At 36.8% G+C, this 22443-nt stretch overlaps 1 protein-coding gene across 4 annotated transcripts in view; it reads left to right on the top strand.

Annotated features, from left to right (window-relative positions):
- The first annotated feature begins 1535 nt into the window (after positions 1 to 1535).
- The window catches only part of TBC1d7 (TBC1 domain family member 7), a 43756-nt gene continuing 22848 nt past the window's right edge, over positions 1536 to 22443 (top strand). For 2 of the 4 annotated variants that reach the window (XM_081761414.1, XM_081761415.1), the window contains exons 1-2: positions 2226 to 2315; positions 19100 to 19325. In XM_081761414.1, the coding sequence (XP_081617540.1) occupies positions 2241 to 2315; positions 19100 to 19325 (301 nt within the window). In that variant the 5' untranslated portion in view covers positions 2226 to 2240. Of the gene's footprint in view, positions 1784 to 2225; positions 2316 to 19099; positions 19326 to 22443 lie in introns of those variants that run through there. The other 2 variants (XM_081761416.1, XM_081761417.1) reach the window with 2 other exon arrangements.

Raw genomic sequence — 22443 nt, forward strand, 5'->3', positions numbered from 1 at the left:
TCATATGTACGGGGGCGCCGTCATATACTTTCGCCCCGGGCGCTGATTTTCCCAGCACGGCACAATATATTTCATTTTCATGGCGTGATTGGTAAACTGCCAAATCCGATTATGAAAATTAAAGAATAACGTAAAGTTGTGTAGCAGTTTCGTTCCAGAGTTAATGTCACTGAAGCATAAAAAGAATAGACTTTTGTTGATGATCAGTGTATCAATAGATCTACATATTTAATACTGACACTTCCTACTTTCTTCTCATTTATATGTTTATTATTTTGTGTTTTTATTTCCTACATTGTAGTATTTTTTATCTATTAACATTGTAATATCTTGTTCTTTACATAATATGTTCATTAAAAGTGAAGTTGGTTTAAGTTCATTCGCACTGTGTAACACCCGTTACGATATTGAACATTTTTTAAAATAAAAGCCATTACCTTTATGGAATTTCTGATTGTAATATTCACAACATCATACTTTCAGAAAGTGCACACATAATTGCAAACAAATTTTGAGCTGGACGTTCGCAGAGTTTGGCTTAACTTTACATGCATCTGAAAGTGCATGTCCAATTGCTGTAACGCCCGTTACGCCACATTTTTCACTCTCACTGAGTTGTGGTATCATGTATATGTAACAAATTAAGTGTTTACTAAAATACACAGACAAACAGTGATGTTTCGAGGCAGTTTGATATACCTTGACCCAGTAAGGACATCTCTATAACAATTTCTATTCGTCCAAATGTAACACCCGTTACGATGGAATGGCCGTATTATTATTATTATTATTATTATTATTATTATTATTATTATTATTATTCGACAAGTAATCTGTCTATAATGACAATTTAAAACTTTTTTCTTTGAAAAAAGAAAGAAATGATTAAAAAGCATTCTATTAAGTACCTAAATCCTCATGTGTATTAATGTATGCAGGTATATCTGAGTAATAAAGCTATCATTATTAATTTCCTGTGTTGTATAGTATCCTAATTTGTAGTTTGTCCAGTTTTTATACACGTGACGAATCACATTAGAAAGAAACTGATCAATTATACATTGACCTGTATAACTGTATCTTAAAGTTAAAAATAATATACTTACAAGCAGAGCAGATAAACAGGCAGAATCTTTAAGCTTATTACTAATATTACATATTATTATTAGCAATAATAATAATGTTAACTAAATTCCTGGCGCAACAGCCTTTAGAAGGCCTGGACTTATGCACTCATTTCTGTGGGGTAATGTGTTTAGAAGTCTTCACGGGCTCGGGCTACTATGATAACCGTTAATGGGGTTAGCCGTACTGAGAGCTTTATACAGTTCTACCTGAGTTGGCGCGGCAACGCCGGAATCTAGTTACAATGAAGGATTTATGGTAGGGACAAGTAAACCCTTAGATCTTAACTTTCGAAGAAAAAATTGGTTATGTTTTGTCGCGTACTATATATCCTTTTTCTGTGTTTCCAAGTAGGTGACTACATATCGACTGGTTAGTTCCGTCGTCGGTGGTTGGGAGGCGCTACTGTTCCCCAAGTTTCCAGCTTTTCGCGGATTTTGCGGTCTTTATATCCGTTGTCTGTGGTTTAGCCATACATTCGTTCTGGTTGCATTTGTTATTTCGTTTGTTACAGTATGAAAGGATTGCACCTTTGTGAAATACGTAAATGCTGAAAAATTGTAACGAGTATGTTATGTTGATTAAGAATAGAGAGTATGTTTAGTACAAGGGGTCCAGAAGCACGTAAAAAACAAAATTTAGAGGAGAAATAAACGATGCAAGTACTTAGACGTAACATAACGTAACCAAAACTAACCTAATCTAACATAAACTAACCTAAGCTAACCTGAACTAATCTATTATTAGTAGAAATCAGCGAAATTCTATCATTTTTTGGGAAAATTATGCGGGAGCCTACATTAGCATAACATAAACTAAACTAACCTAACCTAAACTAACCGAACGTGAACAGAAATTACCAAAATTGTAACATTTTTTTTAGAGAAAAGAGCTGGATCCCTTCTGCTAAACATAGGGCAACAATACTCCAGCAGTAAAGTGAAATTTGAAGTGTAAATTCTATTAATTCACATCAGAGTAATGTGTAAATCTGTACTACAACTATGAAGTAGAAGGAACCACGACTAGAAAATGTGATCGTGTAGCCTCTTTAAAAGAACCACTGGTCACGCTACGCGAAACACTAGCGCCATTCGTCTAAGATATTTTAAAGAATGCTGGACAAGTTTAGGCACACCGCATTTTGCAAATGTCGCAGTTGTACTATACGGATCCAACTTGGATTCCAGGTGATCTTTTATAACGGCTGAATATAAGTCACAATACCGGCTCCGGAGCCGTGGATGGATTGGGGGGGGGAGTACTTAGTAATAAAACTGTATTTTAGGTTTACATGTATGGTTGCTACTGAAAAATCACTACAAGTGCTTTACGACGGCTAAAATAAGTGAGTGCATATAAGAGATTACGGCAAGGTTCTAAGACACAGGTCCTCCTTCCCATTTAACTATAATAAAGACAGAAAACAACGTGCCCTGCGGGGCTATAACTCGCCTTCAGTCGCTATCGCTCGCTCGGGAATACTATGTGAATTAAGTATTAAACTTTGGTGCAGAAAGGAACCAACCTAGTTACTAACCTACATGGGGGAACCTGTTTTCTAGAACCTTCCCAAAGATTATTGTATTAAATAGTATTTTCGGCATTACTCGAACAGACGGTTCTACCAAATTTTGATATATCTCTTACATTGTCTGGTTAGGTTAGAGATTTGTATATATTGTATGAAAGCATGCACTAAATGAAGAGCTTCATAACCAGGGCTTGAAAAAACCCGGGCTTTTTTTAAAAATCCCAACCCATCTGGGCCCAATATGTTTTTTTTCGGATATTTTCGGGTTTAATCGGTTTTTTTTTTAAATATTTCAATGTCTTTGGGGTAAAAGTGTTAAAATGTGATTTATATTTCAAGATTGTCATTGTCACAACTTGCAACAATTTTCTACTTACTGCTGTTTGGAAAAAATGGCCGCCATTTTGAAATTTTACATTCGATCGCCGAAAAAATCTATACAGCAAATTTAACATATCTCGTGCTTCCACCGTCAACATTTCAACTTAAAAGACTGAAAATTGCGCTTCGTAGCGTGGATACCCGCTGTTTTGAAATAATGGCCGCCATTTTACAACAGGAAATTTAGAGTGTCTCGTGCTTGTATTCTGAAAATTTTAACTTAAAAGGCCGGAAGTTGTACCCTGTAGTGTGTGTGGTAGAGGCAGACAAACGAGTTGAGTTGATTTTGTGTTTAACGTCCCTTTCAGCAGCGAGGCTATATGAGACGGGACCTACTGATTAACGTGGAATCCGAACCACATGAGCTCCCTCGGGAAGCAAACCCGTGTCCCACGCCGAAGACGCGTACACTAACCGCGTAGCCATGAAGGAGCTCGGCAGACAAACGAACAAATGTAGACCAAGTCATCCAGAAACCTGACTGACGTTCGCCAAATATGAATACAAAAAGGGGTCTATTAATTTAAAACAAAGATACAATTCATGTTGTATGAAATAAATAAATGTTTTAAAATGTCTTACATGAAATTAATATCTTCCAGCGTAAATAAACTTGTCATATTTTCTTCATGAGAATACGGGACACCTCAGATCCCCCGCCCCCTCTTCCTCAACTTTCCAACACAATGCAATGAACTGTAGTCTGGTTATGGACAAAAGTATAATAGGCCGCGGTGGCTCATTGGTTGAGCGTTCACCTCTAGTGCATGGGGTTCCTAGTTCGATCCCAGCTCGCGCCAAGTGAGCTTTGTGGTGGACAAACCTTGTGTGTGGGTTTTCTCGGGATTCTCACGTTTCTTCCCACTTTCTTCATTCCGTCATTTCAATCATTTCTCATCATCATCGTCACCTTGAGCATAGCACGCATAACCGTGAGACTAAAGCTAAAAGATTTCATTTTATTTATTTTTTTTTTTTTCAATAATATAATAGACGAAAGTTCACTAAGCAGCAACTGTTTTTCTCTGTTCGTAGCCTGCAATTAATTGTATAGACTGAAGATGCCTAAAAACTTCAGATGTGCTATAAAAATGCTTTACAGGAAAACAATATGCAAATTATTTAAATCAGTGGTACAATCTACTTTCAATATTTTTCGCGCGTTTAGCAATATTTATTTACATGGCTGTATCTGCCAAAATTACGCTCGTCAGTTTAATCAGATAAAAAGCTGATTTTTCTCCTTGTGTCGTGTGTAATTGTCAGGACCAGATTTATATTTTTCTAAGACCTGGACCAAACCACAATTCTGTACCCCTAGCCTCTGAAAAAGATTATAGTCCTTTTTAACTTATCTAATGTGTTGCTGAAGAAAAGGTTAGTAATCTTCCCTATGTTTGTAAATGTAGAAACACTCAAAGCCATCTTTTTTTATTGTTTTATTTATTTAGTTTTATTTTATTTTATTTTTTTATTTATTTATTTATTTTTGATGTTCCGGAGAGTATCCGAGGTTCCGTCAAGTGCAATGGAAAAAGTAGCATTGCAAATTTCGCTCGCATTGCAACAGCGCACTGTTCATTCACTAATTAGAGGATTCCCAGCCAATGTCAGAATTTTTTGTTTTTCACTTTTCGAATAAGCTTATATTGATAGCAGAAATGGAACGGAGTTAAAATACAGGACATTTCCCTGTCCCGACTAAATTTATGGGGACACGGGGCACTCGGGCTCAAAAACGGGACCCGTATGGCAGGCTTAAGCTAAAATGAATAATTTTATTGTTGAAGTATTCATTTCCGATCCTTCTGCGTTTTATTTGGGAATTTCCCGAGCTCTTCTTTCACGGCGTGTACATCAAAACTTCCACTAGTACGGAAATTTAAACTCAGCACTTGAAATAGTAAGCGTTACATAGTCTTCGGAATCTCAAGCATTAAGCTTCTTAAATTTGACAAGAATTTTTACGCTATTGCTGGTTTTGATTCTACAGAATGCTTATTTTAAGAGTAGCAACAAATTATTGAATTAAACTGTTATTGTTGAAAAACCAAATTTTAGTTGAAGAACCGTGTGTTGTACATCAAAGGTCAGAAATAATACTAATAGTTTTACTAATGTATTTACATATGTACTATTAGTACCGGCACCCATGACCTTAAACCCGCCAAACGTATGAGTGATAATGTCCCTTGGTGTCGCCAAGTCGACGAGGATACTATTCACGGAAAATATTTTCTAAAGTACAAAATTGGTTATTTTACTTTAAATAGGATATAAGCATAATTCATACATTAATTTGTTCTATAACTATCGCAAGCTAAGGTAAGTTTATATATATATATAAATTCATTCAGAACTTTATAAAGGTCTTATGTTGAATGTTGTTGTATACCTTAACGTGAAAGCCTCTAATCCACCCAAGGAAAGTCTAGGTTTTTTCGGGCAAACCCTGTTCATAACTTCCAAATTCAATTTAGGAGGGCTCAGCATAAATACAGTGTGGACGTATGGCATAAAAACGACAGTGCACAAAACTGGAACCAACTTGTGTTAGGTAGCAATTTTTTAAAAAGCATGAATACTATCCGAGACAGGGCAAGTGGACACAAGCGATAACGAGGGAGTGCGTCCGTAGGGAGCAGGCGCGTCAGTGACGGGGTATACGCATAAACGACGATAGTGGAAGAGCACACTTACATATATAATACTTTCACTATTGCTCAAAATTCATTTCAATATGCTGTGGGCTGACAGTCAGGGTTGGCTGGTTTAAACCAGCTGGTTTTATCAAAAAAAAAAAAAAAAAAAAATGGTTTAAACCAAAAAACGAAAAATGTTCTTAGAAGTGTGAGTGTTTGTAAAATCTTGATGAACACACATTTGGGCAACTTTTTTTATATATAAGTTTATAAATGTTTGTTTTGTGACTTTTTGTAGTCATTATTGGTGTGTAATTGCAATCAAAGAAAAATTCTAAATATTGTTTCGTTTCAATGTTTATTATTGATAAAATACATCGAAATGCCGTACTTTTGTGTGTGTGGGGGGGGGGGGTCATTTAGTGAAATGAGGAGTATCTTTGGTATATATTTATGTATAAATGAGTCTGAGCCAAAGTTGACTCAAATAATTCGTATTTTTATACACTTTTCTTACTGATATGCAAATTAAGTCGTCGTATTTCTTTAATTTGGACCAATAAAAGTCGTTGTTAACTAACTTGAAGTAAATTAGTTCTTCTGTACTCCGTAGTACTTTGAAATTGTCCATATGTAATTCTGTATAATGGTTTCACTTGTGCAACTGTTTCTTTTTGTCCTTCTGAAATGACTCTTGACAGTTATATTAAGAAGCATGTAAAAATCAGTACAACGTATTTTTATCAGGATTCCTTCGTGAGTGAGTCGGCAGACGTATCGCATTTGTGGCCAATTAGTCCTGGTTCCGAGTTCAAATGAAGGACAATTTCTCTCGGATGTAACTCGAGAAGCAGTTTTTATTCCGCTTTAAGCTTTTGTGACCCCTTCCAGCATAACCCGGCTGTTGCATAATAACAGCAAGGCGAAACTAACTTATTTCTGTCCATATATGATATGAATATATAGAGCAAATTATTTAAACCAAATAAACCTGGTTTAAACCACAAAAAAACGGTTTTTTTTTTTGTTTTTTTCAATAAAAACCATGGTTTTTGCCAACCCTGCTGACAGTACTTATATTCACACTCTCATTCCTTCACGAAAAATGTTTCATATCGTACTTTACCTATAAATTTTCTATTTGGTAGTACCCTCTTCTCGAGTGAATCCCTGTTTTCCACCGGCGTAGTATTTCTGCAGAGTGTACAAAAGCTATATTTTATGTTTACAAGAAGGTGGCATGTTGGGTCCCAGGTTTGATTCCCGGCCAAATAAATTTATAGTGTGTTTTTCTCGGGGTTCTTCCCTCATCCTTCACTTGGTTTGATCATGGTATTCCTTAGCCTAACGGGCGTATTTGAGGGACGTTAAACTGGAAGATTTAGTTTCATTTTTATGTTTACAGGTGTAGTGTTACTAGTTTGGAACCATTACAGATATGTCATATGAGAATGTGCGATAGGCAAGCCCGTCAGGATTACCTCAACCCTGATCAATACGCGACGACGTCTGCCAGTTGAACAAAATTAGTTTTACTGAGTGGGGCTTGGTTTCAATGCGCTTGCCAGCGAGGGCGCAATTGTTGCAGGAAATAGCTACTGACAATGGGACATTCTCGTATCGTTCCGAAAAACCTGTGTTTTTACTACCCTTGGTGACGAGCCTCCTCCCTTCAGATATATGCCCGCATGGACCCACCAGTTTCGCCCTTACTGACTCTGTTACATAACATTCATCCATTTTAGTGGCCGCCTAGAACAGTTTTTTTCATTCTAGTTTTTATGTGCTACATACGGACACACTATTTATGCGCAAACTGTATTTTTTTTTTAAGTAATTTTTGAACATCTACTTGTGTACCCCGTTGAATTTCATCTAAGTTAAGTGGGGTAATATCGTATCACTCAGTGTAAATCTTTTGAAGGACACGGTGAAGGAAATTAATGCAATAATTGTAATTTTACAACAATTATTTTGAGTGGTGTGCCTAAACTTGATCTACAGGTTTTAAAGTTGGTAACTTGACCTCTGTATTCGTGGCGCCCTAACCTTCTGTTTCTTTCCTTGCTTTCGCTTAGTCAGCCAATAGGGTTATGAAACAACTCTCCTCTTGCTAGGTGCCTAGTAAGATGAATTTCCATTAATAGAATAAGTACACTAAGAAAATAAATACTAGTTGTAGTTGTTCGTCTCAAGCCATGTTGTACACTAGATTTAATAATCTATCTATTAAAATGCTACAATAGCAATTAAAAGCGCCTGAGCTCCAACCTATAACTTTGGCTTTCAAATCTTTCTTTTACGATTGTGTGATTTCACGTTTAACAGACAAACATTTTGGGAATTTGTACTTTATATAGTCTAAATCAATTAACTATATCTTTTTCATAAAGTTTATGATATAAAATTATTGTTCAAAGCCTTTGTATTTTAATAAGCCTTCTCTAGAATCAATGCATGTGAGTTGTGCTTCCATCTTCCGAGTTCTTTTAAATTATGTTTATATGTTTGTGGCCAATCCTTTCGACAATGAGATCTCGAAAACTACATGCTCTAGAAAGATGACGTTTTCACTGATCGATTGGAAATTTTGCGTAGATTGTCCAGTTCTAATTGAATATTTTAAAAAAATCATGGCCATTATTTCCTTATTACATTTTTTTAGGGTACACTGGAAGCGTTGAAAGTTAAAAAAAAAAAACTAAAGCATCATATCCTATGCATTATACATTCCAACATCACAATGTTGTATATTGGGGTTGTATATGTCTCAGGCGTTTGTTCCATGGTCAAATAATAGTGAAAAAGTAAGGATAAGCATTTCTCGAGTCTAAGATAAATCTTTATTATTTGGAGTGTTTGGCCTAATGAACACTATATATCATTAACATTATAATTAATTGTGTATGTAATATATTTGCTTATTCATACTGCATGCAAGAAGAAAAAAAAAACACTGATCATACATGAATTAGAAAATGGTACCAAATCTAAAACAATTTAAAGAAAATTAAACTTGTAAATATTTTTCTCCATTCATTGACATATTCCAGTCCTCTTCCTCGTCGTCGTTGAAGAATATCGTTTTTCTTCTTCACAGGAGATCTTTTTTGCCTCACTGACCTACGGATTGAAAATGAAATTCAAGCATATTAAATCTTTTCATGGCGGTTAATTCAAATACGAGTTTTTCCAATATAAGTCCATTGCAGTAACTACCCATTTATCAAAAGTCAGCTGACTCCTCAATGCCTTAAAAACTCGTACGGTATTAGTGATTATACATTTATTGGGTATGCCTGTACGCAATACACCTTGCACATAACACTTTCTTTTTTTCTTACAAGAGAATTACCTTTATAACCCACTGCTGAATAATGGAGTCCAAAGAGCAGGTCAACGCTATTCTGCCGTGCTAAGCAAAAAGGCCTTATCTCCATTTCACATACTTTCAAGAAAATAAGCATAACGCGTTTTGGGTTAGGCTGTACGTTCAAATTTGTTGTATTTCAGTAAAACTTTATTAAATATATATTCACGATCTAAAATTTGTGGGGTAATACAGTTAAATATTTTTGCTTATGAATTGTTACTTAAGGTCGTTTTGCTTACTTTCAGTTACAGTTTTGAATATAAGGTAAACACTCATGACGTCATTACCCCCTAACTATTGGTCAAACCACGTCAATTTCACTTTAGATAGATGCAGAATTGTACTACGAACGTTCCCATACCAATATCTTGATTTTCGAAAAATGTGGAGTTACGGTTTTTTTTTGCTTAGGACGGCAGTATTATGGACTACTATCGCAATACTTTTGTAACCCACCAAAGGATACAATTGGTCGACAACAGCAGTTTACATACTAATTTTCCTTAAATTACACAGAACTTCGTGTTAACATATTTTGTTCGCGAGTTTTACTGTAAGACACCGTTAAAAATTTGATTGGAAAAGTTTTATTTTGCAATCTAGACATTTCGCACCATTCTTTCTAGTTTAGTTTTGTTTATAAGGGATGCCTTTCGTCCTTTTATTTATTTACTGTTTTTGTTCATGTTCAGTGGTAATGTGTTCTGTTAACGGCAATGGAAAATTGAGTTGGTCTCTCAATAACGAGAGATAGCTACAGTACATCAGAAGCACCGATTCACTGCTTTGCACGGATTTCCTTCCTGTGATAAAAATAGTAGTTTCTAACGTTTTCAAGAATGTTGAATTCAAATATGACAGACAAATTGCTCCATCACCCACCAATTTGCAAGGAGAGTACGTTTTAGGATATCTTTATTTCGACCAGCTTTTATGGGGACTCAAGTATTGTCAATAGATGGCGGTGCACATAAATGTTGGAATTATTTTGTTTTATTCCGTCTCATATCTTAAGGAATGAAAGTTTGCATTGCGTTTAAAATAATGCATTGCGTAGTAAAACTTACGCATTGCAAGTTTTGTAAAACTAATGAAAAGATAAGATAAATAAGAGTAATTTCAGTATCTCTTGCTGATTTCAGTCAGATATACGTAGATTTATATAAGAGATGTTACAAATTTTATTATTGTTAACATAAACCATCTGAATTGGTGGAATGAGTGAGTGTTCTGTTTCTTAATTTCAATCATGTCTCGTACGTGTCGTAACAAACCAAACAGTTTTTGTTATATCTGTGGCGAATTGACTCTTAAAACTCAACGGAAGCCATTGTCACCACTCGTGAAGAAGGCATATGAGCTTTACTTTGGCTGTAAAGTGTGTGATCAGGACAAAGTGTGGTCACATAAAATTTAGCTGTAGTTCCTGTTCAAGGACCTTGTTAGGCTGGTTAAAGGGTACGCATAAAACAATGCCTTTTGCTGTTCCTATGGTATGGAGGGAACCCCGCAATCATCTGGACGACTGTTATTTTTGTTTAGTGAACGTAAGTGGTTTTTCTGGTAAATCAAAGCAGAAATTGAAGTACCCAAACATATCTTCAGCGCCGAGACCTGTCCCTCACGACGACTCGATGCCTGTGCCAGTACCTCCAGAGCAGTACACCGTGGACTCAAGTGGAGGATGATGGCGGTGATCATGATTTTCCTTCACGCGAGACTTCCACACCACACCTGATAACACAAGCTGAGTTGAACAACCTAGTTCGGAACTTGGATCTACCTGAAACGAAGGCGCAACTGCTCGGTTCAAGACTTCAACAATGGGACCTTCTGGAATGTGAGGTAAAAGTGTCACAGTACAGAAAGAGGGAATCGGCCATTGCAAAGTGGTATGAAATAGACGGTGATGTAGTGTATACTAACAGTGTTCGAGGATTGTTTAACGAACTGAAACTAATATATGAACCTGCTCAGTGGAAACATTTTATTGATGCATCTAAAGTTAGTTTAAAGGCCGTTTTACTTCACAACGAGAACAAGCTGCCGTCAGTACCAAGTGCCTACGAATTTCACATGAAGGAGACATATGACAATCTTCAGGGAATGATGCAAAATATATGTTATGATGAACATCAGTAGAGCATATGTGCGGATCTAAAAGTTGTGGAGTTATTGACAGGATTGCAAACAGGTTACATAAAATTTTGTTCTTTCATTTGCGAATGGGACAGTCGAGCAAAAGACAAGCACTACGTTGTAAAAAATTGCCAGTTCGTGAAGAAAACATACCTGGAAAGAAGAAAACAGCACAGCCAGCCTTAGTTGAGAAATCTAAAGTCGTATTACCTCCCCTGCATATCAAGCTTGGCCTCATGAAATTGATAAAGCAATCGATAAAGAAGGAAAGGGTTTTGCTTACCTCAAAAGAAAAGTTTCCAAGCATTACTGACGCGAAAATAAAGGAAGGTATCTTTGTTGGTCCTCAAATAAGGGAGCTATTTAAAGATCCTAATTTCAAGCAGATATTAAATGGTGTGGAACGAAGAGCATCGAAGGCGTTTGAAAATGTATGCAAGAATTTTATGGGAAACAAGAAATCGGAGAACTATGTAGAAACAGTGGAAGAACTTATTTCCTCTTACTGGATTTTGGGGTGCAATATGTCGTTAAAGCTTCATTTCCTGCATTCCCATTTGGATTTTTTTTTTTCAGAAAACATGGGAGCTGTATCGGACGAACATGGTGAGAGATTCCATAAAGATGTAGCCGAAATGGAGAAGCGATAAGCAGTAAATGTACTCAGAATATGTTAGCTGACTACTGTTGGACTATCCTGCGTGACCCACCTCCCCAGCAATACAAAAGTCAGTAGACGACAAAATAAGAACTCAGTATTACTTTCTAAGCGTTATTACTTTCTACCCAACCAATCTCGATCAAATTTTCAACATGTATGAGGGTCAGGTCTTGGGTGTTTTTTATCGTTTCACTTTGACGAGCCAACATAGGGGAGGGGGAGATATATGTAAAAAAAAAAAAAATAAAAGTGACTGCCTTTGTGACTTCGTCACTCTTGAACCACCCGACCGATCTCAATCAAATTTTCAACATACATGACTTTAGGCTATTCACTTTGACGATGCAACGTAGGAGAGGGGGAAATAAATTTAAAAATGAGGAAAAATGACCGATATTATTGTTGAATCCATAGTTTTCGGGGTCGGTGAGAGAAACAGTGACACTCCTAATGCTGTTTCAGTCCAAGTTCAGCCCTGATGGTTGGGGAAGGGGAGGGTACAACGTAGGGGATGGGGATAAACATTTAAAAATAATCGGAAGTGACTAATATTAGTCATTAATATTAATATTAGTTATTAATATTACTTCCATAGTTTTAGAAGTAGCTGATATTAACAGTGACAATTCTGATGCCGTGTGCCGCAACACGGAAGAGGGGGAGCTATATATAATAATGATCGAAAATGACCAATATTAGTGTCTAATCCATAGTTTTCGGGATCATTCAGATGAACAGTGATATTTTCGATCCCGTTTAAATCCAAATTCAAGCCCCCGATTTGAGGAGGGGGAGGAAGAGATATTTAAAAATAATCGAAAATGACCGATATTAGTGCTGAATCCACATTTTTGGGGGTCGCTGAGATGAACGGTAACACTTCCGATGCCATGACCCGCAGCATGGAGGAAAGGGAAATATATATGTATATATATAAATAGTCAAAAATGAGCGATGTTAGTGTTGAATCTATAGTTCTTACGGTCGCCGAGATGAACAGTGACTCATCTGATGCTGTTTAAATCCATTTTCAGCCCGGGGGCGCGGTGGCTCAGTGGTAGAGCGTTCACCTCCGGTGCTTGGGGTCCCTGGTTCGATCCCAGCTCGCGCCGTGTGGACTTTGTGGTGGACAAACACCGTGCTCGTGAATTTTCTCGGGTTTCTCCCGTTTCCTCCCACTTTTTTCATTCCACCATTTCACTCATTTCTCATTATCACCGTCTCCTTTAGCCTAACCGGCATAAACGTGGGACGTTAAACTTAAAGATTTCATTTCATTTTTCCACATTTTCAGCCTTCTCGCCTAAGTTGCACCGTCAAAGTGATATAATAGAAATCATAACAGGTCCGAACTTCATCTATGTTGAAAATTTGATCGAGATCTGTCGGGTGGTTCAAGAGATTAGGAGTCACAAAGATAGTCACTTTCAATTTTATAACATACGTAGATAAATGAGAAGATTATTCTTAATCAGATTGCAATACAAAAATAATTTTGAAGGTTAATCTTTCGCTTATTGACCTAATAAGCCTCACCAGAACACGCTGGATTCCATCAAACGTCTCCGAGCTCTCCCGTTCTCCGTTCATTTCTCATGTGACGTTTCCCTTTATAAAATGCCGTTCTGTAGTTTTCTTGTATCCACTGGTGTAATTGATAAATTTCACAAATAGGCATGTCCAAAACGCTTAGAAAGTAATACTGAGTTCTTATTTTGTCGTCTACTGACTTTTGTATTGCTGGGGAGGTGTGTCACGCAGGATAGTCCAACAGTAGTCAGCTAACATATTTTGAGTACATTTACTGCTGTATCGCTTCTCCATTTCGGCTACATCTTGATGGAATCTCTCACCATGTTCGTCCGATACAGCTCCCATGTTTTCTGGAAAAAAATCCAAATGGGAATGCAGGAAATGAAGCTTTAACGACATGTTGCACCCCAAAATCCTGTAAGAGGAAATAAGTTCTTCCACTGTTTCTACATAGTTTTCCGATTTCTTGTTTCCCAGAAAATTCTTGCATCATTTTCAAACGCCTTCGATGCTCTTCGTTCCACACCATTTAATATCTGCTTGAAATTAGGATCTTTAAATAGCTCCCTTATTTGAGGACAAACAAAGATACCTTCCTTTATTTTCGCGTCAGTAATGCTTGGAAACTTTTCTTTTGAGGCAAGCAAAACCCTTTCCTTCATTATCAATTGCTTTAACAAACAATTTCATGAGGCCAAGCTTGATATGCAGGGGAGGTATTATGACTTTAGATTTCTCAGATCGTTTACATTAACAATAATAAAATTTGTAACATCTCTTATATAAATCTACGTATATCTGACTGAAATCATCAAGAGATACTGAAATTACCCTTATTTATCTTATCTTTTCATTAGTTTTACAAAACTGCAATGCGTAAGTTTTATTACGTATTGCATTATTTTAAACGTAATGCAAACTTTCATTCCTTAAGATATGAGACGGAATAAAACAAAATAATTCCAACATTTATGTGCACCGCCATCTGTTGACAATACTTGAGTCCCCATAAAAGCTGGTCGAAATAAAGATATCCTAAAACGTACTCTCCTTGCAAATTGGTGGGTGATGGAGCAATTTGTCTGTCATATTTGAATTCAACATTCTTGAAAAACGTTAGAAACTACTATTTTTATCACAGGAAGGAAATCCGTGCAAAGCAGTGAATCGGTGCTTCTGATGTACTGTAGCTATCTCTCGTTATTGAGAGACCAACTCAATTTTCCATTGCCGTTAACAGAACACATTACCACTGAACATGAAAATAAAAGGACGAAAGGCATCCCTTATAAACAAAACTAAACTAGAAAGAATGGTGCGAAATGTCTAGATTGCAAAATAAAACTTTTCCAATCAAATTTTTAACGGTGTCTTACAGTAAAACTCGCGAACAAAATATGTTAACACGAAGTTCTGTGTAATTTAAGGAAAATTAGTATGTAAAATGCTGTTGTCGACCAATTGTATCCTTGGGTGGGTTACCAAAAGTACTGCAATAGATAGTAGTCCATAATACTGCCGTCCTAAGCGAAAAGACCTTAACTCCACATTTTTCGAAAATCGAGATATTGGTATGGGAATGTTCGTAGTACAATTCTGCATCTTTCTAAAGTGAAATTGACGTGGTTTGACCAATAGTTAGGGGGTAATGACGTAATGAGTGTTTACCTTATGTTCAAAACTGTAACTGAAAGTAAGCAAAACGACCTTAAGTGACAATTAATAAGCAAAAATATTTAACTGTATTACCACACAAATTTTAGATCGTGAATATACAGGGTGTCCGAGAAGTCCTTCCCTGATTACAGAAATTGATAACTCAGGCTAGAAATAAGATAGAAATATGAAACTGGTGTTGAATTGTTTACAAACTATAAAAGTTTTGGTCACATCAGTACACTTCCACATGAGCACCCTTGGTAGCACGTAGCACATTTAGGCGATATTCAATTTCCATCCACACATTAGCCAACATCACTGGAGGGATCGATGCAACGACTGTGGTTATTCGTTGCTGCAGGGTTTCAAGATCTGGTACACGTGTTCGGTAGACCTCATCCTTGACATAACCCCATAAAAAGAAGTCTAATGGGGTTATGTCAGGAGAGCGTGGAGGCCAAGCTGTTGGTCCATCACGACCAATCCATCGCCCATTATCGTCCTCAATACGTGATAGCATTTCGACCGCAAAGTCATATCGACGTGTACCGTCGTCGGGCAACAAGGCCTGAACGAGTTGCACTTTGTAAGCACGAAACAATAAACGTTTGTGTAAAATGTCATGGATAGAGCTTTTTGGCATCTGTAATTCACGTGAGGCCCTGCGCACCGATTTCTTAGGACTTCTCAGAAAAGACTGCCGCACAGCCTCCACCGTGTCTGCTGAAGTTCTTGGTCGACCAGACCTCGGAAGGTCAGCAACCGACCCTGTGTTCTTGAACTTCTCATACCAGGCTTTAATGCTCTTGACATCAGGTGGAGTCCTCCCAAATGTTGTCTGGAACTGTCTCTGCACCGTGGTTGGTGATCGTGTCTCATGGTACCACAGGACACACTGTGCCTTCTCCTGGTTGGTTGGCATGGCTTCTTGGGCTTCTTACTTACGTCCTACAAACCTAAAACAAACAAAATTGAGACTTGGTAAAACAGAACAAACCTAACACAGACAAAAACTTTTATAGTTTGTAAACAATTCAACACCAGTTTCATATTTCTATCTTATTTCTAGCCTGAGTTATCAATTTCTGTAATCAGGGAAGGACTTCTCGGACACCCTGTATATTTAATGAAGTTTTATTGAAATACAACAAATTTGAACGTACAGCCTAACCCAAAACGCGTTTTGCTTATTTTCTCGAAAGTATGTGAAATGGAGATAAGGCCTTTTTGCTTAGCACGGCAGAATAGCGTTGACCTGCTCTTTGGACTCCATTATTCAGCAGTGGGTTATAAAGGTAATTCTCTCGTAAGAAAAAAAAAGGAAAAAAAAGTGTTATGTGCAAGTTGTTTTGCGTACAGGCATACCCAATAAATGTATAATCACTAATACCGTACGAGTTTTTAAGGCACTGAGGAGTCAGCTGACTTTTACAAGAACCTATATTTGTAGACTGACCATAGAATCCGTGCTAAGTGCCAAAATGAAAATATTGAGAAAAAAACCAGATTTTACTTCAGAACTGGTGGCACATAGGCCCACACGCATTCTTCTAGTGATTATTTGAACTACTTCCACAGTGAATACTAGAGAGCCGGTGTTCACTGGGTAGTGTTAGGCAAATAGCCCACAATTTGGCATTAAACCGAACTTTTTCCTTTTTGACACAGCACGGGTTCCCTTTTAAGTCTACATTTCTATACGAGGAGGCAAAACATGATATTCACGTCTGTGCAAACAAGCAAATTACAAACTTATGAATTAAACCTACACGTGGAAGGCAAATCATAACTTCTTGGCCATTTTCTGATTTTTCTCTCCGGTTGTTGGTCACATTGAGATCTATATGCCTGAAAAGTTTGATAATGTCTTAATTATAAATTCCGTATTTAACGTTATATACAGGGTGTTTCAAAACAACACCGACAACTTTTGGGGGGTGATTCCAGACACAAAGTATAGACCAACCAGGGTGCACAAATGCTTCCTTTCGGAGTTGTAGGTTGCCGAAAACGTGAAAAAAAGTAACTTTAAAGGTCCTTAGCTGCAGAACTATGGGACCTACCGTAGTCGAGTCAAGACTTCACTTAGGAACTAATATATGCGCTTACATGTTTCAGAATCCTAATATCCTCACCCAACAATTTTTATAGAGAGAGTTTGGCTACAGGCATATAATATGAAGTACTCATCAACTACCTCTATAAGAATTGTTGCGGAAGTACCGCAGGATTCTGAAACATGGATATTTGGATAGGTCACATATTATTTCCTAAGTGAAGTCTTGATCCGACTGCGGTAGGTCCCGTAGTTTTGGAGCTATGGACGTTTAGTGTTCATTTTCTTTCTTTCTTTCTTTATTATTATTATTATTTCATGTTTTCGGACGCTTATAACTCCGAAATGACGGATTTCTGCACCCAGGTTGGTCCATACTTTTTGTTTTAATTTTGGTGTCAAATCATCTTCGAAATGTTGTTGGTTTTTTTTTTTTTTTTTTTTTTTTTTTTTTTTTTTTTTTTTTAAGATAAATAATGTCTTAAAATTCCGTATTTAACGGTATATATTTCATGTTCACAATGTACTAGTTGTAATTTACTTGCCTGTACAATTGTGTATATCACGATTTCCCATCCTTGTATAGATTTGTAGCTACAATATGGTGGCCTGCATATTCTCAGTTTAAGCGAAATTTGTGTTGTGTGGTTATATCGTCGTCGGCAATTCAAAACCTGCTATGTGCATTTTGCAGGAGAAGCGAAAAACAGTATCCTGGTTAGATTTTTCGCTTTATAAAAGTGATGTTATAAGTAATATTTGATGCTGCACGTAACTTGATACCTTCTCAACTTGTATCAGAAGATATCAAGTTAAGTGCAGCATCAAATATTACTTATAACATCACTTTTATAAAGCGAAGAATCTAACCAGGATACTGTTTTTCGCTTCTCCTGCAAAATGCACATAGCAGGTTTTGAATTGCCGACGACGATATATTGCTGTTGTTTTGTTCACGTAGTAGTACAACAATATATACTATTAAGAATTGTTGCGCAACAATTGTGTACTCACAAAACATTTCTATACCCATTCACACAGCCAGACAAGAAAATAAAGTAGAAATTTGATGAATTATTTTTTGAAATTTGTGGGTTGAAAAAGATGTTTTTAAACATTTTAATGCTTTGCATTAAAATATGCAGTTGAATTCAATTAATTGACTGGAATGAAAATAATAATGCAGTAACTTTGTGGTGGACAAACACCGTGTGTGTGTGTGTGTGTGAGGGGGGGGGTTCTCGGGATTCTCCTGGTTTCTCCCACTTTCTTCATTCCACCATAATCCTTCATTCCATTATTAATGAGCTCCGTAGTTGTATTGTCATCTCCAACACGTTATGATCATACATCTGTTTATTATGATTACATAGTATGGAATGTATAAAGTCTCAGAATCAGTAAGAGATTTTTTAAATACAGTCCTATTAAAAGTTTGACTGGAACTTTTACAACTTTGGTCTGGAAAAACCTGGAAAAGTCAGGGAATTTTGAAATCCCGAAAGAAAAGAAACGAAATGAAATTTTCGAGTTTTACGTCCCACGGTTATGCCGGTTAGGCGAAAGGAGACGGTCATTATGAGAAATGATTGAAATGGTGGAATGAAGAAAGTGTGAGGAAACGGAAGAACCCCGAGAAAACCTACGCACACGGTGTTTGTTCACCGCAAAGCTCACTTGGCGCGAGCTGGGATCGAACCAAGAACCCCATGAATCAGAGGTGAACGCTCTACCACTGAGCCACCGCGGCCCCGAAATCTCGAAAGTGTGGGCACCCTGACCATTTTATTCATTTATCATCATCACCGTTTCTTTTAGCCTCGCCGGCAAAAGCGTGGGATCTAAATCTGAAAGATTTAATGTCATTAATGCACTAATGATACGAAGAGGCTTACTGAGTGAGTATGGGATGGCGTAATGCATAACGTACATTTTCTGAATTTTTGTGTGTGTACTAGTAAGTAAAAGATGTCTTTTAAAAATAATTTTCTTTCAGACACTTTTCAGCTGCAACCGTAATATTGAAGTTGAGAAGATGGGAGATGAACGGAATTTTCGATCCTCGTATTATGAGAAGGTGGGCTTCCGAAGCGTGGAAGAGAAGAAATCGTTAGAAATTTTGTTAAAAGACAAACCACTGGATCGTGTGAAGTTAATGCAGTTCTGCCTAAGGTTTACTGTACCGGGAATGTATCGCAGCTTAGTGTGGAAAGTTTTGCTTGGTAAGCATTGTTTACTTATATAATCAATTTTGTTTATTTATTTATTACTCTATATAAACAATACATTTGGTGTTCGGATGTGCAGTTCAGAATACATAGGTTCGAAATACATTATGCTGGTGCTTCAAATTTACAATTACTTACAATAGTTCATAGGATAGTTTTTCTTACATAATTTAGGCCTATATCATGATAATGTTACATTAGGTTTTATATGAGACATGTTACATTAGGTTTTATTTACAATAGTTCATAGGATAGTTTTTCTTACATAATTTAGGCCTAGATGATGATAATGTTACATTAGGTTTTATATGAGAATTAATCAGAACATAATTATATGTAGAGATTATAATTAATATAAAGAGACGACAGCTTATATAATTTTACCGTACAGAAATTCCTTAACACTGTAATGCACTAATACGCTATATTTAATAGGAATTTTCTGACCTTCCTCTTAAAGCATACAACATTTTTTTTTTCTTTTTCATTTCTAAAGTGTGCAGGAAGGTGATTAATTCCCATACCACCTGAGCCTTTGTGTACTAAAATGCACTGGCTAAAAGTAGATTTTAGTATATTTTTTTTTCTTGTATTATAGCTCAACTGTCTAATATTTGTGATATATATTTCATTCTTGATGTGTATGGTAGTGATGAACAAAACCTTTTACCTTTTTCATAAAACTTGAAAACCAGTTTCTAGATAAATCGGCATTTCAGTTCGCTCCAAACCAGTTTGTTTTTCACCGAAACCAGTTTCAGTTTTCTTCAGAAACCGGTTCCTTTTTTCTAAGAAACCTATTTTGGTGCCCATCTGTGGCTATTTGTAGAATGTAATGATATAACTAGGTTGACTGGTTTAAACCAGTTATTTAAAGCAAAAATTGTTTCAACTTTTAAAAACTAAAAACAAAAATGCTTTAAATCGTGTGAACTCCATGATGATTAGTGATGAGCATTTTAGTGCGTTTCAGTTAGTCATTCATTCCGAACTAGTTCGTTTAGTTCATGTAGTTCGTTCAGTTTGCGAATGATGACATTCACCAGCATTGTGGGTTGTTGGAGTGGGTTGGAGGCAGGATTTATCTGTGAACAGAAAGGATCGATGGACGTGTAACCATTTCACGAAAGGGAAATGGACTGAACTAGTTCAATAGTAAACTACAAGTTTCACTGTCATTGGTCAGTAAGACAGCTTGAAGTTGTTTACAGCATTGTCTGTAAATTTTTCTATCACATTGGCAAATGTGTCTTTTTACATGTACTAAATTAGCAGTCGAGTAGAAGATTAAAATAAATTTGTACCTGAACTTCCATGTGAAATTTTATTTGAAATTCTTTGACGTACAGCACATGAAGGGTTGTGGTGTGATCATACAAACCAGTGATAATTTCAGGCGTCATCCCGGGAAGTTTTTTTTTTTTTTTTTTTTTTTTTTTTTTTTTTTTTTTTAGTGGAGCTACAAAATTTCTTCCGGAAGCATATTTCCGTTCACTTACAATGTAGATTATCAGTACATTCACAACACTATATTTCACCCATGTATTAAAGGCTCCGCGGAAATCTGAAATTACCACTCGCTCAGACAGATACGCGATCTACTGGTTCATGCATGATCAGTGTACCAACTCCTGCACTATTTCTGGCTTTCTAGATGACCGTTCACCATATCTTAATTAGCTTCATAATCACATAACCACATAATAATTCAGAACAACTACACGAATATTAAGGGTTTCCCCTGTCTTCATCAGTTGAATAAAAATTAACCTCTAACTGAAGTAAATATTCCTCAAAGGTAACACTTCGATTTTACATTTCCTATCTGTGAGTTGTTTCTGCTGTCTGTCTTCTATGTTTTAAGTAGGGTTCAAGTAATTTCAGAGCAGTACCGGTATGCTATAGTGTTTTAATGGTTTAAGCAGGATTTCATGGTTGACCAGGTAGAACCATAAAATACCCGGTGGTCAACATTTTGTTATCAGTTGTTTCCAAAATATTATTTACTAGCTGAAATACCCATTCTTCGCATGAGTCAAAATATTTATGTAAACAAACTGAACAACGAAACGAAAAAAATATTGGTCATTTTCTACTACTTTTACATATCCCGGTAAACGCCACCTGAGACCCACTGGTTCGAATTTCGAAAAAAAAAAAAAAAAAAAAAAACACCACTGGCCCTGAGCCGATGGCGGCTGTATTTGAAAGTCAACGCCTGTTGGATTATCACCATTCATCTCAGCGACCCCGAATACTATGAATTTGACACTAATATCGGTCATTTTGTATTATTTTTACATGTCTCGGTAAACTCCCTCCCCGCAGGTGACCTCCGACCCACATACAATGGTAGCTGAATTTGAAAGTCATCGTTAATGGAAATGTCACAATTGTTCTCACCCACTATGAATTTGACACTAGTATTGGTCATTTAAAATTATTTTTACATGTCTCGGTATCCTCTCCATCCGGTGACCCCGGCCCGCAGTTGAATAGGGTGAATTTGGAAGTTAATGCGATCGGAGTTTCATCATTGATCTCAGCGACCGCGAAAACTATAAATTCGACACTAATATCGGTTATTTCCTACTACTTTTACATGTCCCTGAGACTCCCGCCCCCCCGGTTCCAATTTTGAAGAAAGAAAAAAAACAGCTTCGTCTTTATCTGGGGCCTAGACTAAGGTACCCGTGACCAAAATTTTGGTAACTCTCGGTCCATTCATCTGGTCCCCAGGCCGCACACAGACAGACACACGAACAAACTCTCTATTTTGTTTATACCGTATTAGACTAGCTGAATATGCCCATTCTTCGCATAGGGGCTGTATTTAGAAGTCAACGCCTGTGGGAGTATCACTATTAATTTCAGCGTCCGCAAAAACTGTGGATTTGACACTAATATCGGGCATTTTGAGCTATCTTTACATGTCTCGGTATCCACCCTCCGCTGACCCCCGACTCGCATACATTGGTAGCTGAATTTGCAAGTCATTGCTAATGAAAGTGTTACCACTGATTTCAGCGACCGCGAAAAGTATGGATTTGACACTAATATCGGTCATTTTGGATTACTTTTACATGTCTCGGTATCCCCGGCCCGCAGCGAA

Source organism: Thermobia domestica, chromosome 6 (assembly GCF_964235325.1).
Source record: "Thermobia domestica chromosome 6, izTheDome1.hap1.1, whole genome shotgun sequence".
Taxonomy (NCBI): domain Eukaryota; kingdom Metazoa; phylum Arthropoda; class Insecta; order Zygentoma; family Lepismatidae; genus Thermobia; species Thermobia domestica.